This window comes from Pipistrellus hanaki, assembly GCF_964339955.1.
Source record: "Pipistrellus hanaki genome assembly, chromosome: X".
NCBI classification, from domain to species: Eukaryota; Metazoa; Chordata; class Mammalia; order Chiroptera; family Vespertilionidae; genus Pipistrellus; species Pipistrellus hanaki.
Genome location: NC_140524.1, coordinates 71,989,776 through 72,008,886, shown reverse-complemented (window position 1 = coordinate 72,008,886; position 19,111 = coordinate 71,989,776). Strand labels below are relative to the sequence as shown.

At 44.8% G+C, this 19,111-nt stretch overlaps 2 protein-coding genes across 2 annotated transcripts; one reads left to right on the top strand and one right to left on the bottom strand.

Annotated features, from left to right (window-relative positions):
* Nucleotides 1–33: 33 nt before the first annotated feature.
* On the top strand, nt 34–18,334 carry ERCC6L (ERCC excision repair 6 like, spindle assembly checkpoint helicase). Its single transcript, XM_084869433.1, has 2 exons — nt 34–172; nt 14,435–18,334. Exons 1-2 carry the CDS (start codon nt 105–107, stop codon nt 18,108–18,110), a joined length of 3,744 nt encoding a protein of 1,247 aa, XP_084725559.1. The 5' UTR covers nt 34–104; the 3' UTR covers nt 18,111–18,334.
* Nucleotides 1,917–5,302, bottom strand: LOC311615478 (ras association domain-containing protein 7-like; the record flags this gene model as incomplete). The annotated part of the gene is made up of 2 exons (XM_084870855.1): nt 1,917–3,327; nt 5,270–5,302. The coding sequence occupies 2 exons, from the start codon at nt 5,300–5,302 to the stop codon at nt 2,377–2,379; spliced, it is 984 nt and encodes a 327-aa protein (XP_084726981.1). The 3' UTR covers nt 1,917–2,376.
* Nucleotides 18,335–19,111: the final 777 nt, after the last annotated feature.

Genomic DNA, 19,111 nt, shown 5'->3' with positions numbered 1-19,111 from the left:
ACGCTCCACTCCCGCCCCCCCTCCACGTACACAGCGCGTGCGCAGGGCGGGAGCGAGCGAAATTCAATCTCTGGCGGCAATCACTAGGGCCCAAAGTGACGGTCATGGAGGCGTCCCAAGGGTTTGTGGAAGCCGAGGCTTTGAGCCCGGAGCGGGCTGCTCTTTACCTGAGGTACGTCTGCGCCGCCGGGCGGGTCTAGCTCGCAGGTTCTGGCCTGGAGTGGGGGTGAGGCGGCGGCCCTCCGACTCTCTCAGGCGCCTATAACGGCTGAGGCGGAGGCTTTTGAGAGCAGGGCGCGGGAATCTGCTCAGCTTTCTAAAGCTTGGGGAGCCCCCTCAGTGCCCCTTTTGATAATCAAATAACTCACTTTTATGAACTCCTTAAGAGCCAGAACTTCAGTTGATCAAGCCTTCCTTGAGCCTTTCCAGCCTACCAAGCCCCAGGCCTAAAATATTGGCCTCCTCCCCAAATTGCTTATACTAGTAATCTAGTAGTGGAAAGGGATAGGTAAACATATTATTGTAATATTTAATAAGTGCTGTAAGAGGTATAATGTGTAAGGCATAGTATGGGCATTCAAGGCGCGAATGGCCAACTACAGGATCGGTGAGCCAAGGGAAGACCTCATAAAAAGGAAGATACATTTGTGTTGAAAAAATGAGGAAGCATTCTCCAGATGGCTGAAGGTGGAGAGGATTTGGTGATGTATGAGTAAGCATTAGTTTTTGTTTGTTTGTTTGTTTTTTAATTGTGCTAAAATACACACAACATAAAATTTGTATTAACCTAATTTGTCTTAACCATTCTTTAGTGGTATTAAATATATTGTTGTTCAGCCATCACCAACATCCATCTCCGGAACTCTTTTCATCTTGTAAAACTAAAACTCTGTAGTTATTAAACACTAGCTGCTCACTCTCCACTTCCCCAGCTCCTGGCAACCATCATTCTACTTTATGTCTCTGTGGATCTGACTCCTCCAGGGACTTCACATAAGAGGGATCATACAGTATTTGTCTTTCTGTGACTGGGTTATTTCACATAGTATGATGTCCTCAAGGTTCATCCATGTAGTGTTGTGTGACAGGATTTACTTCCCTTTTAAGATGGAATAATATTCCATTGTCTGCATTATTCACATTTTCTTTATCCATTGATGGGCACTTGTGTTACTTCCATCTCAACTATTGTGATAGTGCTGATGTAAACATGGGTGTGCAAATATCTCTAAAAGATCCTACTATCCATTCTTTTGGATATATATCTAAAGTGGGCCAAGACCGGTTTGGCTCAATGGATAGAGCGTCGGCTTGGGTTCGATTCCAGTCAAGGGCATGTACCTTGGTTGCGGGCATATCCCCAGTAGGGGGTGTGCAAGAGGCAGCTGACTCTCTCTCATCGATGTTTCTAACTCTCTATCTCTCTCCCTTCCTCTCTGTACAAAATAACTCACTTTTATGAACTCCTTAAGAGCCAGAACTTCAGTTGATCAAGCCTTCCTTGAGCCTTTCCAGCCTATATAAAATATATTTTTAAAAAAGTAAATAAAGTGGGATTGCTGGATCGTATGGTAGTTCTACTTTTAATTTCTTGGGGAATTGCTGTACTGTCCTCTAGAATAGTGGCACCATTTTACATTCCCAACAAAGGGTTCCAGTATCTCCACATCCTAGCTAACACTTATTTTCTGTTTTGTTCTTGTTACTAGCCATCTTAATGATAGTGAAGTACTATCTCATTCTGGTTTTAATTTGCATTTCTCTAATGATTACTGATGTTGAGGATCTTTTCTATACCTGTTGGTTATCTGTATGTTTTCTTTGGAGAAATGTCTATTCAAGTCCTTTTTTATTTTTATTTTTATTTTTATTTATTTATTTATTTATTTATTTATTTATTTATTTTTTTGCCACTTCCGGCAGTTTATTGAGGTTTCTGCGTCGTGGTAGGGGAGGCAGCACTCACACACTCGTGTACACACGCACCTGAATACGCACACGCACGGAAGGATGCCTCCCACACGCAAGCACAGACCCGCAGACTAAAAACAGCATCCAGGCTTCTCCTGGCCCCACAGAGAGCTGTGGCCTTTGGGGCGGAGCGAGTTCTGAGTGGCCGCGCCCCAGGCTTCTCCAGGGGGCTCGCAGGCTTGGCAAGTACCAGGTGAGAGTCCTCAGCCTCCTCCTGACCCAGGTCCGGGTGTTCTGTCTCAGGATAGGGCCCGAGGGCTTCCGATTGCATGGGGCATGAGTCCTCCATGGCCGCCGATCTTTCTGCGGTCCAGGCTCGGCTGGCCCTGGCTGCCCTCGCTCTTGTCACCAGAGCCCAGGGCTGGGCTGGCAGTGGACGTTCATTCCGGGCAGGGGCAGGTGCTGCTACCTCCAGTTCTGCCTCACAGGGGACACCTCAGGGCTCAGACTGGACACTAGGGCAGGACTCCGGGGGGCTCCTGGGAGGGGCTGTCCTCTGGCTGGAGGCATGAGATCCTGCGTGCCGGGCGCGGCCCCCGTCTGCTGGATGAACTGCTGCAGGTTACACTGGCGCAACTCCCGGTTCAGCTCCTCAAGCTCCTGGGCCTGGGCCTGCAGGGCGTGCTCTGCGGCCTCCAGGGCCCTGCTCACCAGGGCCAGGCTGCCCTGCACCTCGGCACTCTGCCGCTCCTGGGCGGCCAGGTCCTGGCGCAGCCGCTCGGTGGCGGACGCGGTGGGCGAAGGGGGCCCGGGGGCCTCGGCAGCTAGGCGGAGCTTGTCCTCCAGGGCGCGGGCCTGGGCGTCCAGGGCCTGCAGCCGGGCGGCGTGCTCCGCCGTGGCAGCGCTCAGCGCCTGCAGCCGGGACCGGGCCTCCCGCTCCCGTGCCTGCTCCCGCCGCAGCTCCTGCTCCCAGAAGGCCTCCTGGCCCAGCTCCGCCGCGTTCCTCCGCAGCCTGCGCTCCAGGTCCTGCAGGTCCCCGCCGGGGCCGGGCAGCGGTGCCACGGCGGCCACCGGCTCAGGCGCCGGCCCGGAGGCCGGCCTGGGGTGCCCCGGGCCGAAGGCCGGTGCTTTCTGGGGCTCACGGTCCAGTGCGGGTCTGGGCTTCGGGGGAAGGCTGACGCGGACCGGGCAGCGCTCAGGAGGCGGGCAGCTGTCCGAGGAGGGCCTCCCCGCGAGGCTGGGCCCTGTCCGGCGCAGGACAAACTGGACATCGCTGGCGAACTGCCCACAGGTGGCCTGGGCGCCCACGGGACACTCCTGGGGCAGCAGCTGCCGATCCTTCTCCCGGAGGCGCTGCACGAGCACAAAACGGCCCGTCTGGCCTATGGTCAAGTCCTTTTTTAGTTGGGTAGTTTGCTGTTGTTGAGTTGTAGTTCTTTATATATTCTGGATAATAACCCCTTATCTGATTTATAATTTGCAGATATTTTCTCCCACTTTGTAGGTTGCCTTTTCACTCTGTTGATTGTGTTCTTTGATGTACAGTTTTATTTAAAAAAATTAGTCTGATTTTAATTTATTTTTTCAATATATTTTTTATTGAATTTATTGGGATGACATTGTTTAATAAAATTATAGGTTTCAGTTGTACAGTTCTAGGCTACGTCATCTATCTATATTGTATTATGTGTTCACCACCCCAAGCCAATTCTCCTTCCATCACCATTTATCCCAGCTTTATCTTATTCTACCCCCTTTTCCCTCTGGTAATCACAACACAGTTGTCTGTGCCTATGAGGTGGTTTGTTTTTTTTTTTTTTAAGTTTTATATTTTGATGTAGCAAAGAAATAAATTGGGGTAGTGAACAGTTTTGTTGCCCTTTTCAGAAAAACAATATTTTAAGGCTGTTAAAAGCCAAAAGATCTTACAGAGGAGTAAAAGTACATTTTTGGACTAAATTACATGACTTCCTTAAGGAAGACTTGGGGGAGACAGAAGGAGGCAGTGTGGTGTGGTAGAGTGATGGGTTTATTTATTTATTTCCATTGATTTCTAGAGAGAGTGGAAGGAGGGAGGAGAGGGAGAAGAGAGAGAAACATGGGTGTGAAGGAGACACACAGATAGATTGGTTGCCTTCCGCATGTGCCCCTACTGGGGCTTGGAAACTAGCAACCAAGGTATGTGCCCTTGGCCCTTGGTGAGGAATTGAACCTCAACTCTTAGGCCCAAGGGCTGATGCTAACCACTGAGCAACCAGCCAGTGCTAGTGGTGGTTTTAGAGTTGGGTCATTTGGGTTTCACATTATAGCTTTGTCACTTGCTAGCTGGGAGACCTCAAGCAAGTCATTTGACTTTTCTGATACTCAATTTTCTCATCTGAAAAGTGCAAAAAGGCTTAAGTTCTTTAGACCCCTTCCCTCCTTTCTGTGAGCAAGCAAGTGGGCCTCTCAGCTTGCACTGTGCACGGGTTCCTTAACACTGCCTCTCAAGCTGTCACCTGTTTCTCACTTGCTCCTAAGTGCTTTCTTCAAAACCTTCTCAAGTTGTCTCTCTCCCACTCTCCTCAACAATCACCCCATTATCTCACAGTCTCTTCTGCTGTCACAATCCATACCTTTCTTTCACAGTTTCCTTGTCTCTCATGACATCCCATCTTCCCTGACCCCTCAAGTCTCAAAATTCTTTTATTCCTCCTAATCTTTCTCAGTGTTTTCTATCCTCTTCCAAACTCCACACACAGTTTTCTTTACCCTCTCTCTTGCTCATAATTCTGCTCATTGGCACAATCCTGTATATCTCTGTCTCTATTTCTCCTTTCCTCTCTCCCTTTTATGTCTCTCTCCTTCCCTGTCTTTGCCTCTCCTGCCTAAGAGATGAAAGAAAACTTTGAAACCTCTGTCACACACACTCTGCACACATTTCTTTTTCATACACCTTCATTTTCTGTCACATATGGTAACTCTGTCACACGTTCTATGTGTCAGTCCTGCTCTCCCTTGGTGATGCCAGCCCAGTAGCTCCTCTATTACCCACCCCCTCACTTTGATGCCCACTGTCTATTTGTGCTCTCTGTACGCCCATGCTTCCATTCTCTCTTGCTCCCCTCATCATTGTCTCTTATTTTTCTTTTTCTGGCATTCTTTCTCTCTCTTTCTCCCTGCTTCTGTCTCTTTGTCTTTCTGTCACCCATTATTTCTTCCTCTGTCTCTCCCACCTCTGTTACCCATTGTCCCTCTCTGGCATTCATTCTCAAGCTCTCTCCCATTGTCTTGCTCTGTCACCTACTACCTCCTTCTCTTCTGCTCACCCCTCTCTCTGTTACCCACCTGTTCATATCGTCTACCTGCTCACACTTACTCTTTCTGTCAACGCACCTTCTTTTTCTGTCATCCTCCCCACTCTGTACCTCTGTCACCCCTTCTCCTTTTCTCTGTCACCCATGATCTCTATCACCCACTCTTTTTTTTTTTAATATATTTTATTGATTTTGTACAGAGAGGAAGGGAGAGAGATAGAAAGCTAGAAACATCGATGAGAGAGAGTCATCGATCAGCTGCCTCTTGCACACCCCCTACTGGGGATATGCCCGCAACCAAGGTACATGCCCTTGACCGGAATCGAACCCGGGTCCCTTCAGTCCCCAAGCTGACGCTCTATCCATTGAGCCAAACCGGTCTCGGCTCTATCACCCACTCTTTATGTTTCTCTATGACCCACTCTCTCTGTTACCCACTCTTTCCCTGTCACCTACTTTTTTTTCTGTCACCCACTCTCTCATTCTGTCACTTGCCTTTTTTCTCTGTCAATGTATCTTTCCATGTCCAGTCAAGAATAGAAGCCATACAGTATGTTAAAGCATGGATTTTAATATAAATAATTATTAAACTATAAAGTGTGGCTATACAAAATAAGGCTACTGTATTATGGTACCCTAGGGCTAAGGGAGAATACCAAGGAAAGGACAAACTTGGAAGGGGCTCAGACCTCTTTGAAGAAGATATAGCTCTGCCCACTGGATAGCAGAGAAATATAATGGCTTGCCCAGGCCAGGTGCTGGTCTGCATTCCCTAGGCCAGTGGTCGGCAAACCGCGGCTCGCGAGTCACATGCGGCTCTTTGGCCCCTTGAGTGTGGCTCGGCGTTAGAACCACTTCTTCAAAATAGACTCGCCCAGGCTGAAAACCGACTTCTGCTCACGGGCCAAGAAGTTTCAATTGCACTGTATGTGCATGCCCACATGTGGTATTTTGTGGAAGAGCCACACTCAAGGGGCCAGAGAGCTGCATGTGGCTCGCGACCCACTGCCTAGGCCAACAGGAAGCACTCTTCTGGACTGTGGGCTGGGAGCAGGCTATCAGCAACCCAAGGCTTAGATAAGAGGAAGGGGTGGAGCCCAGGGCATAGCCAAGCTGCTGAGGGAACTAGTTTTCCTTCAGAGAGGGCTGCTAGAAAGTAATTTCCTGGCCAAGTGGATGCTTCAAGGTCATTGAGGGACTGGGTGTTGTGGCTGACCCGATGTGCTGCTGCAGCTGGCAACTTCAGGAGAGTTCATTTCTCCTGCAGTGTCCCTCAGGCGCCCTCTACTGAGAAAACTTTGTGCTGGCTGTAAAGGAGAGATTTCTTAAAGGAATTCTGTCCATTATCACAGAACAGGTATTGAGGAGTGAATTTGGAACTGATAGGTAATAAATGATGACTAGCAGAGTTACCCATCCTCTATTTATCTCTGTCACCTACCTTCTTTCCTATGTTGCCCACCTTTTCTTTCTGTTACTCACTGTGTCATCCTCTCTCTCTGTCACCCACTTGATTGTTGTCCACTCTCTTTTGCTGTCACTCATCTGCTCTTTTTCTCTGTTTTTCTATCACCTACATCTCCTATTACTTTATTCAGACTTCTTTTTTCAAGGTCACCAATCATTTTCATATAAGTAGATAATGGTTGATTTTTAATCCTCATCCTCTTTAACACTACCAGTAGTATTTGACAGAGTTTATCACTTCTGCATGAAACACTTGATTCATTTGGCTTCCAGGATTCCTCATTCTTCTGATTTTCTTCCTACCTCACTGGCTGCTGCTTCTCACATTCTGCTGATTCTTCCTCATACCCTCAATTTCATTTTTCTTCTAATGCACTTTAAATTCTCAGGCATTTCATTTTTATTTTATCTTATTTTTTAAAAAATATATTTTATTGATTTTGTACAGAGAGGAAGGGAGAGAGATACAGAGTTAGAAACATCGATGAAAGAGAGTCATAGATCAGCTGCCTCTTGCACACCTCCCACTGGGGATATGCCCACAACCAAGGTACATGCCCTTGACCGGAAGCCGACGCTCTATCCATTGAGCCAAACCGGTTTCGGCAGCATTTCATTTTTAAATACTTTAGTATGCATCTCTGAAAAAGAACATATTCTTAAAAACCATTATACCATATCACACCTAACAAAATATTAATTATTTGATATCAGCTAATACACAATTTATATTTCAACTAGAGGCCCAGTGCACGGAATTCGTGCACTCAAGGGGGGGTGTCCCTCAGCCGGGCCTATGCCCTCTGCCAGTTCAGGAGCCCTCAGGGAGTATATAATATTTGATTTTCCTACTTTTTGTAATGTTAAGTAATGGGTTCATTTGGCTGCAGGCTGACCATGTCTTTTGCAGTTTCATTTCCCCTTTATAATCCTATACTAGTGGCCCGGTGCTCATGCCTTGAGATCCCATCGGGCGGAGGGGGGGGGGGGGGACACACGGCCTGAGATCCCTCATCAAGCCCCACCTGCTTGGGGGGGGGCGCGCAGCCTCAGGTCCCTTGGTGCTGGGGTGAGGGGTTCAGCCTGAGGTCACTTAGCTCAGGGTTGGGTGAGCAGCCTGAAGTCCTCCTGCCCAGCACTGGGGCTGGGGGCACACCTTGAGGTCCACAGTGAAGTCCCACTGATCTGGGGGTGCGGCCTCAGGTCTCCTGGAGGTGGGGACCACAGCCTCAGGTCCCCTGGCCTGACACTGGGGTGGGGGGCATGTGAAGCCCCACCAGGTGAGGGAAGCAGACTCAGGTCCCCTGCCCTGGCCCAGAGTGACGTAAATTGACTATCCACCATGCCCACCAGCTAGTCAGAGTGAGTATGCAAACTAACCCAACTAATATGGTGGTTGCTACGGAGGAGGAGTGAGCAGGAGGCTTGGATTGCCCCCTGCGATGGAGGAAGCCAAGCTTCCTGCCCATCTTGGTCGTCCCTGGCCTCTGCTAAAAGATACAAAGTTTCAATTATAGAAGATAAATAAATCCCAGCTAAAATGGCAGCTGCCGTGGAGCTGGAGTGAGCAGGAGGCTTGGGTTGCCCCAGTGATGGAGGAAGCCAAGCTTCCCGCCTGCCCTGGCTTGCCCTAGCCTCCACTCAAGGCTTCAATTTTAGAAAGTTTCAATTTTAGAAGATAAATGAATCCCAGATGCCTGCTTACAGCTAGCCCCGACTTATCCTTGGGTCGCATGGGACGTGGCCAGCCTGAAAACCATTACAGGACCCTCGCCCAGGCCGCCCTATGCCCCAAAGGAACTTCACCTTGATCCAGGACACCCTTCAGGGCAAACCAGCCAACTCCCACCCATGCACCAGGCCTCTATCCTATCTAATAATACAGTAATATGCAAATTGACTGTCACTCCAACCCACAAGATGGCTGCCCCCATGTGGTCAAAGATGGCTGCTCCCATGTGAACACAAGATGGCCACCACAATATGGCCAGCAGGGGAGGGCAGTTGGGAGGGACTAGGCCTGCAAAGGAGGGCAGTTGTGAGCAATCAGGCCACCAGGGGAGGGCAGTTAGGGGTGACCAGGCCAGCAGAGGAGGGAAGTTGGGGATGACGTGGCCTGCAGGGAAGGGCAGGTGGGGGGAACCCAGGCCTGTAAGGGAGAACAGTTCAGGGGGACCAGGCCTGCAGGGGAGGGCAGTTGGGAGGGACCCAGACCTGTAGGGGAGGGCAGTTGGGGTGATGAAGCTGGCAGGGGAGGGCAGTTGGGGTGACTCAGTTGGCAGGGGAGGGCACATGGGGGGGACCAGGCCTGCAGAGGAGGACAGTTGGGGGCAACCAGACCAGCAGTGGGAGGCAATTAGGGGTGACCAGGATGACATGGGAGGGCAGTTAGGGCAATTGGGCTGGCAGGGGAGCAATTAGAAATCAATCAGGCTGGCAGGAGAGTAGTTAGGAGGTGATCAGGTTGGCAGGCAGAAGCGGTTAGGGGCAATCAGGGAGGCAGGCAGGTGAGAAGTTGGGGTGCTAGCAGTCCCACTTTGTGAGAGAGGTGTCTGACTGCCTGTTTAGTTCCAATCCTACCGGGCTTGGGCCTAAACGGGTAGTCAGACATCCCTCGAGGGGTGCCAGATTGGAGAATGTGCAGGCTGGGCGGAGGTCATCCCCACCCCTGTGCACAAATTTCTTGCACCAGGCCTCTAGTAGATAGATAATCAAGAGTTAATATGCAAATGGTCATCATGCCCTTAAGCCCTCCCGTCTTTGAGCTGGAGCCGAGGGACCTAAGGCCGGGCCAGGGGACCTGAGGCCATGCCCCATGAGGCTAGGTGTAAGCAGGCATCAGGGCTAGCTATAAGCAGGCATCCCCTGCCAACTGAGTGCCCCCTACCCGGCACCTGGCTTGGCCCCTCCCTTGGTCTAGTTCCCCTACAGGACCTGGGGCACTGGGCCAAGGGATGTGAGGCCACACACCCCGCCTGGTACCTAGTCGAGGGACCTGAGGCTGTGCCCCCTGCCCCGTCAGGCTTGATGTGGGTGGGGTCAGCCAGGCTTGGGTCTCATGCAATTTTGAGGCACACCCAGGTGGGCGTCGACTTGACTCTGGGTCTCTCTGCAAGTCCCAGACTCTGACAGGAGGGAGATTTTCATATACATTTTACTAATTTTCTCTCATCTCTGACACTTCTATTATAAACAAAGAGCAAATAGCAATATTAAAATATTTCCTGTAATTAATTTCATTTTAATGTGCTTGAATTTCATGCACCCAGTCTCTAGTGGATAAATAATATATTGGCATCCTAGCCGATTGGGCTCAGTGGACTGAAGGGTTATGGGTTCTATTCATGTTAAGTGCACATCCCCATGGTTTTTTGATTTGATCCCCATGTGCAGGAGACAACCAATTGATGTGTCTTTCTCACGTCAATGTTTCTTTCTGTCTCTACTTCTGCCTTCCACTCTCTCTAAAAATAAATGGAAAAAATACTCTCAGGTGAGGATTAACAACAAAATAATAATACATTGGTGATCCTTTACTATCTTATGAATACTCAGTTCCCCATCAACCTTTCATGCATTGATAATCATTGTCCACATCAGTTATTTCATTAGGGATTACAAAGTGGCCTTTTTAAAATTTTGCCATTTTTTTCTGTTTTCATTAATTGGATTTGTTTTGTAAGTGCTGTTAATGTTAAAGTGTTGGACTGCCATGTTTTGTTTTTTAATTACATTCCTTTTGTTGCCCTTATCTAGGTTCTTGACTTTAAAACCAATCTTTATGATGAAAATATTCACATTTTTGTCTTTAATACTGACTGACCACTTCTGAATTCCAGACTTCTATATCTAACTGCTTACTTGACATCTGTACTAGATAATAGACATATCCAACTTGTTAAAAACCAAAGGACAAAACCACATGTTCATCTCAATAGGTGCAGAAAAAAAATTAACAAAATCTAGCACCCTTTACTGATCAAAACACTTGACAAGATAGGAATACAAGATAACTTCATACCCAGCTGGTGTGGCTCGGTGGTTAATTGTCTACCTATGAACCAGGAGGTCATGGTTCGATTCCTGGTCAGAGTACATTCAAGAGGCAGCCAATGGATGATTCTCTCTCATCATTGATGTTTCTCTCTGTCTTTCCCTTCTTCTCTGAAATTAAAAAAAAAAATTTAAAAAAGATAACTTCCCCAACCTGATCAAAGGTATTTGCAGAAACCCAAGGTAACATTATACTAGTACCTAATGGTGAAAGACTGCCTTTCCTTCCCCTCCCCTCCCCTCCGTTCCCCTCCCTTCCCCTCCTCCCCCCTCTATCCCTCCCCTCCCTTCCCCTGCCAGGCCTTAGGTCTTCTTTTGGAAGCTCTGGGGCTCTTTGACCTAGCTGCAGTTTGACAGGTTTTAGGTGAAAGGACAGGCCATTCATATATGCAAAAGCCAATGCGCACAGCATGGGTGGGGTTGTAAATTGGGTGTGGTGGGGTCTGTGGGAATCACCAGGGTGGAGCAAACAGCAATGACTGCCAGTCAGCCCTGAACCAGAGAAGTCCCCAGTTCTCCACATCACGTGCCCCCATGTAGGAACAATGATCACTGCGAGCCTCTCTAAGAAAGCTGCCCTTGCAGAGTCTCGCCCAGAACTGGAGTTAAGAGCAAGCGGGAGCTTGTATCTCCCTCCCAATTAAAAGAGCAGCTCATCCAGGTACCAGCACTTTCCATGCCTATGCACCTCTTACCAGTCTCAATGCTCTTTCTTCACCTTTCTAGTTGTGGAACTTCCAGCCAGCTATCCCACGGTTCTGGGTGGTAGTTGTTCTGCCATTTAGTTGTGGTTTTGATGTTGTGAGAGGCAGCAAGTATATGTGTTTACCTATGCCACCATCTTGGTTCTCTCTTTTCCTTCTTTTTTATTTATTTATTTATTTATTTATTTGTTTATTTATTTGTTTATTTATTTATTTATTTATTTTTTACTGCTGAATGGTATTCCATTATGTAAATATACTATAACTGTTTTATACATTCATCTACTGATGGACACTTGGGCTGCTTCCAAGTCTTGGCTATTATAAATAATGCTGCAGTAAACATAGGGGTGCATATGTTATTTCTAATTAGTGTTTCAGGTTTCTTTGGATAAATTCCCAGAGTGGAATTGTTGGGACATAAGGCAGTTCCATTTTTAATTTTTAAAAAATGTAATATTTTAATTGATTTTAGACAGAGGAAGGGAGAGGGAGAGAGAGACAGAAACATTGATCATCTGCCTCATGCACACCCCATACTGGGGATTGAACCCACAACCTGGGCATGTGCCTGGACGGGGAATCCAACTGGCGACCTCCTGGTACATGGGTCAACGCTCAACCACGGAGCCACATCGCCGGGCCATTTTTAATTTTTTGAGGTAACTCCATACTATTTTCTATAGTGGGTACACCAATCTGCATTCCCACCAACAATGCACAAGGATTCCTGTTTCTCCACATTCTGGCCAACACTTGTTTATTGATTTGTTTATGATAGCCATTCCGACAGGTGTGAGTTAGTATCTCATTGTGGTGTGAGTTGATATCTCATTGTGGTTTTAATTTGCATTTTTCTGATGATTAGTAAGGCTGAACTTCTTTTCATATTTCACTGGCCATCTTTATGTCCTCTTTGGAGAAGTGTCTAAAACAGGTTCGTGGCCCATTTTTCAAATTGGGTTGATTTTTTGGTATTGAGTTTCATAAGTTCTTTATAAATTTTGGATATTAACCCTTATCAGATGTGTTGGTGAATATGTTCTTCCATTCAGTGGGTTGTCTTTTCTGTGCCTGTATTTTCTTCTAATAGTTTTGTAGGCTAAGTTCTTATATTTAGGTCTTTGATCCATTTGAAACTATTTTTTGTATAGTGTGAGGTGGGAGACCTATTTTATTTTTTCCACATGGATATCAAGTGAGTTTATTTTTGTTATTTTTGTTGTTGTTGTTGTTAATCCTCACTCTAGGACTGTGGTTGGCAAACTGCGGCTCACAAGCCACAGGTGGCTCTTTGGCCCCTTGAGTGTGGCTCTTCCACAAAATACCACGGCCTGGGCGAGTCTATTTGGAAGAAGTGGCATTAGAAGAAGTTTAAGTTTAAAAAATTTGGCTCTCAAAAGAAATTTCAATCGTTGTACTGTTGGTATTTGGCTCTGTTGTCTAATGAGTTTGTCGACCACTGCTCTAGGATATTCTGTTAATACTTAGAGAGAGTGGAAGGGAAGGTGGAAGGAGGGAGGAAGAGAAAGAGAAACATCAATGTAAGAGAGACACATAGGTTGGTTGCCTTCCGCATGTGTCCTGACCAGGTCAAGTATCAAAACTGCAACCCAGGTACCTGCTCTTGACTAGGAATTGATCCCATGACCCTTTGGTGCGTGGGCCATTGCTCTTATCACTGTGAAACGCTGGCCAGGGCATGGATATCCAGTTTAAATGACTGTTCTTTCCTCAGTGAATTGTTTTGGCATCTTTTTTTAAAGCAAGTGACCATAAACCACTGAAAAATTTTTAATCAGAGGAGTGACATGATTTCTTTTATATTTTAAGATAATATCATTGGATGCTATGTAGAGAATGTATTGGAAGGGTCAAGAGTAGATGTAGGGAGACCAGTAGTAAGAAGTTGCAGTTATCCAGACCAGAGATAATTATGACTTAGACCACAGTAGTGGTAGTGGAGATATAGAGAAAGACACAATTTATATTTGGGAAATAAAGTTTATTGGACTAGAGACTGTCTGGCTAGGGAGGTTAAAAGAGGGGAAAGGTCAAGGATGACTTATATTTGGGTTGGAGTCAAGAATGATTTTCAGATTTCTAGTTTGTATGACTAAGTGGATGTAGTGTCATTTACTATCACATAAATGGAAAAGCATGTTTTTAGAAAAGAAATCATGATTTTAATTTGAGGTGAATTGAATATGAGGTGCTTATGAGACTTTCAGGTGGAGATGTCCAGAAGACAGTTGGAATATGGGTCTAGATTAGAGCTTGCGGGCAAGACCTGGGTTGGAGAGTGATTTGGGAGTCATGAGCAAAAAGGTGGGAATGGAAGCTCTAAGAGAGCCTGAGGAAAGTAATAGGAGTGAGAAGAGGGCTCAGGACTGAATCATCTTGTTGGAAGAATAGGAGCCCAAGGACACAGAGAGGAAATGACCAGTGATTGGTAGTGGTGCTTGTGGGGGTGAACCAGAAGGAATATATCGGAAGAGAATTTTAAGGAGTGGAATGATCATTAGTGTCAAATGCATCACAGAGGTCCAGAAAAATAAGGTCTGAGAAGGGTCCGTGTAACTTTCCTGTTTCCATGCTCCCACAATATAGTATAGGTTGGTTGGTTGATTTTACAAAACACACACACACACACACACACACACACACACACAAACATACACACACACACACACATATCGCTCTGTACTCCTTTCAGGTGGCAAATTTTTAAAAATATTGTGGAACCAATAACCTTTGCACATACATTTCCCACAACTAATGCCTGAAGGTGTTGCTGGCAGTGCCTGGTGGATATTTGTGTCTTAAGGAATGCCAGCTTTCATGGGCATCTTCTGTGCTAATCTTTTCCATCCTGAATTGAGGGTATTAAAAGCCCAAGTGCAGTTTTGATTCCAAAATGGACTCTAAAATATTCTTAGACTGAATGTTCAAACTATTTCCTTTCTTTCTAATGTTAATATATATCTTTAATTTTTTAAATAGATACGTGAAAGAGGCCAAAGAAGCAACTAAGAATGGAGATCTGGAAGAAGCACTTAAACTTTTCAATTTAGCAAAGGACATTTTTCCCAATGAAAAGGTGATGAGCAGAATCCAAAAACTACAGGAAGCCTTGGAAGAGTTGGCAGATGGAGATGATGAATTCACAGATGTATGCAACTCTGGCCTGCTGCTGTATCGAGAACTACACAACCAACTATTTGAGCACCAGAAGGAAGGTGTAGCTTTCCTATATAGTCTATATAGGGATGGAAGAAAAGGTGGTATCTTGGCAGATGATATGGGATTAGGGAAGACTGTACAGATCATCGCTTTTCTTTCTGGTATGTTTGATGCTTCACTTGTGAATCATGTGCTGCTGATCATGCCAACCAGTCTTATTAGCACATGGGTAAAAGAATTTGTCAAGTGGACTCCAGGAATGAGAGTCAAGACCTTTCATGGCCCCAGTAAGGATGAACGTGCCAGAAACCTCAGTCGGATTCAGCAAAGGAATGGTGTAATTATCACTACATATCAAATGTTAATCAATAATTGGCAGCAACTTTCAACCTTGAATGGCCAAGAGTTTGTATGGGACTATGTCATACTTGATGAAGCACATAAAATAAAATCTTCATCTACTAAGTCAGCATTATGTGCTCGTGCTGTCCCTGCCAGTAATCGCATTCTCCTCACAGGAACCCCAATCCAGAATAATTTACAAGAACTGTGGTCCCTGTTTGATTTTGCTTGTCAAGGGTCCCTGCTAGGAACATTAAAAACTTTTAAGATAGAGTATGAAAATCCTATTACTAGAGCAAGAGAGAAGGATGCTACTGCAGGGGAAAAAGCCTTGGGACTGAAAATATCTGAAAACTTAATGGAAATCATAAAACCCTATTTTCTCAGGAGGACTAAAGAAGAGGTACAGAAGAAAAAGTCAAGCAATGAAGAGATCAGACTTAGTAAAAAGAATCTAGATGTTAAAGCCAGTTATGAAATGCCTTCCCTTTCCAGAAAAAATGATTTAATTATTTGGATACGTCTTGTACCTTTACAAGAAGAAATATACAGGAAATTCGTGTCTCTAGATCATATTAAGAAGTTGTTAATGGAGACACGCTCACCTTTGGCTGAGTTAGGCATCTTAAAGAAGCTCTGTGATCATCCTAGGCTGCTCTCTGCAAGGGCTTGTCATTTGCTGAATCTAGGGGCTGTCACATTCTCTGCTGAAGATGAAAGTGAAGGGGAAGATTCCTCAGATGTGGACCATATTCATATTGACCAAATAACTGATGATACACTGATGAAAGAATCTGGAAAAATGATATTTCTAATGGACCTCCTTAAGAGACTGCGAGATGAGGGGCATCAGACTCTGGTGTTTTCCCAGTCAAGACAAATTCTAAACATCATTGAACGTCTTCTAAAGAATAGGCACTTTAAGATATTACGAATCGATGGAACAATTACTCATCTTGTGGAACGAGAAAAAAGAATTAACTTATTCCAGCAGAATAAAGATTACTCCGTCTTTCTGCTTACCACTCAAGTAGGTGGTGTTGGCTTAACATTAACTGCAGCAACCAGAGTGGTCATTTATGATCCTAGCTGGAATCCTGCAACTGATGCTCAAGCTGTGGATAGAGTTCACAGAATTGGACAAAAAGAAAATGTTGTGGTTTATAGGTTAATCACTTGTGGAACTGTAGAGGAAAAAATATACAGAAGACAGGTTTTCAAGGAGTCATTAGTAAGACAAACTACTGGTGATAAGAAGAACCCTTTCCGATATTTTAGTAAACAAGAATTAAGAGAGCTCTTCACAATCGAGGATTTTCAGAACTCTGTAACCCAGTTGCAGCTTCAGTCTTTGCATGCTGCTCAAAGGAGATCTGATAAGAAACTAGATGAACATATAGCCTACCTGCACTCTTTGGGGATAGTTGGAATCTCTGACCATGATTTGATGTACACACATGACCTATCTGTTAAAGAAGAGCTTGATGTGATAGAAGAATCTCACTATATTCAACAAAGGGTTCAGAAAGCTCAATTCCTTGTTGAATCTGAATCTCAAAATACAGAGCTCTTAATGGAAAGACAAAGAACTAGAAATGAGGGGATATGGCTGAAAGAACCTGTAATTCCTTCTCATACAAAGGAAAAATGCCCTGAAGTGAATAAACCACTGCCTCAACCTTCACCTCTTCTAATTACTCATTACACTCAGGAAGAAGAAATCAGTTCCCAAATGGCAAGTGTAATCATTGATGATCTGCCTGAAGAGAGTGAGAAATACTATCTTTCCAGTGTAAAGACAAATGTTACCATTGCACAAGATGGTAGGCACCCACATGAAAGCACATTTGATGCTGACTTTATAGCTACGTTACCCAAGGGGTGTGGAAGTGTAGAAGAAATTTTGACCGATTCTTTATTGGGAAAGACTCAACAAAAAGAGGTATCACAAGAGGGGACTAAGGAGGAGGCTCTGCAAGAGAACCCTCTGCAAAGCTTTAATTATTTACTTAGCAAATCTGTCAGAGCTGATCTTGGGCCAAATATAAACGAAGTAAAGGATGATGAGATTTTACAGCCGTGTAATCCCTGGCCCTCTAATCCCATAACAGATGAAAATAAAAATACAGAATCAGATGCATCTGTTATTAAAATAGGTGACGATGTCTTGTCAGCATCCCACAGTGCCCTGAAGGATGCTCACACAAATGAGGCCACGTTAGAAGAGGAACCTTTAGAATCTTCACCACAGTATGTGTGTGATTTCAATCTTTTCTTGGAGGACTCTGCAGACAGTAGACAAAATCCTTCCAGTCAGTCTTTGGAGCACGTTGAGAAAGAAAATAGCTTGTGTGGCTCTGCAGCTAATTCTAGAGCAGAGTTTGTGCATAGCAAAGCAGGTCTCAGTATGGATCTTTCTGAGAAAGATGATGAGTCAGACATAGTAGTTAATTTGAGAGTCAAAAGTAAAACTAGAAGGATCGTTTCAGATGATGAAGATGAGCATGATACTTTTAAAGATACTTCAAACCCAAACCCATTCAGCACATCTCCCTTTCAGTTATCTGTAAAACAGTTTGATGCTTCAACTCCCAAAACTGACATCAGTCCACCTGGAAGATTCTTTTCACCTAAAATACCTGATAGTATAAATAAGTCTAGAAACTCTAGAAGATCCCTGGCTTCTAGGAGGTCTCTTATTAATGTAGTTTTAGACCATGTGGAAGATATGGAGGAAAGACTTGAATACAACAGTGAAGCAAAAGTAGCTGAAGATTCTCTGGAGGAAGAAGCTGAGGAAAGCAGTGACAGTGCCTCAGAAGGCACAGAAGAGGAACCTTTCAGAGAAACATTGTCTTCAGAAAGTAAGTCTAGCTGGTTAAGTACACCTAAGTCTGATGCTGTAGCTCAGGAGACCTCTTCTGGTAACCCTGGGTCTTTGTCTGGTTGTCAGTTGGTTGATTCTCCTCAAGATAAGGCAGTGGAGGCTATGGATGACTATGAGACTCTTGTAATGCGTGGAAAAGCATTGAAAGAATGTGGGAAAATACAGGAGGCCTTAAACTGTTTAGTTAAAGCACTTGACATAAAAAGTGCAGATCCTGAAGTCATGCTCATGACTTTAAGTTTATACAAGCAACTTAATACAACTTGAGAATATAACCAGTTTATTGTATTTTAAAGCAAAACTAAATATGAGATTGGGTTCTTTGGAATTATGGAGCATTCAGGCCTAAGGTGAGAAAGATCTCAGAAGGCAAGTTTTTGTTTCTAACTTTTTTATAAATTCTGCCTTTACCCCCTTCTCCTGCCCCCCATACATATATTCTGGTATTCTGTTTGGCATACTCTATAAACAATAAAAATTTGTTATTTCTAGAAATCTTTTTGTGTAATTATTCTGGCCATTTTAAATTTTATTCTGAAAATGATCACTTTTATATATCACAATACAGATAAGATAATTAAAGTTACTTTTCTCAAGTGTTTTCCATTCACTTTCTTTCCCTGAGATGATTCTGGAAATGCATATACAAACTCCTTAGTTTAGGCAGGAGGTTGTCATTAGTATTCCAAACCTAAGATCTGCTATTTTATGCTCTCAGCTTACTATAGTAGAAGGCTTCTTTATCACTGGTGCCCTGCTCTACAGTCACTTTGCCAACCACTTATCATTCTTCTCTCACCACCAGCTGTGTTCTGACATACACTAGTACTGAAAAGAAGTTTGGTTCCTTCTTAGCAACAAATGCAGTGTAGCATACTCTGCACTTGGTCACTGGAGCAGGAAAACTAGCATTTATCAAGTACCTTCTATGTACTGGGTACTCTTTATAGGTTTCTTGTTTAATCTTTACCATAATCTTTGAGGTCAAGGGTGGCATTTCCATTTTTTAGTTGAGGAAACTAAGATGCTTCAAGGTTGTGACTTCCCCAAGATCACATAGTAAGAGGTGAAATGGATTTTTAACTGTGTGTTACCTAGTGAAAAGCCTTATAATATACTATATATCATAACCACACTTCTGACATCAAATGTTTAGGAATTTTCACACCAAGCAGTTCTCCAATTCTCTGCAGATACCAATTGGGTGTCCTACCATTCAACTCAATTCTGACACTACTTGAGTTGGGATCAGACTCTACAGGTTTAAG

What these genes read in the sequence shown, in the direction of transcription:
- ERCC6L (XM_084869433.1), top strand. Translation starts at nt 105, where the DNA reads ATGGAGGCGTCCCAAGGGTTTGTGGAAGCCGAGGCTTTGAGCCCGGAG. An exon ending in CGGGCTGCTCTTTACCTGAG is followed by an intron (nt 173 to 14,434) that starts GTACGTCTGCGC and finishes TTTTTTAAATAG; the next exon opens with ATACGTGAAAGAGGCCAAAG.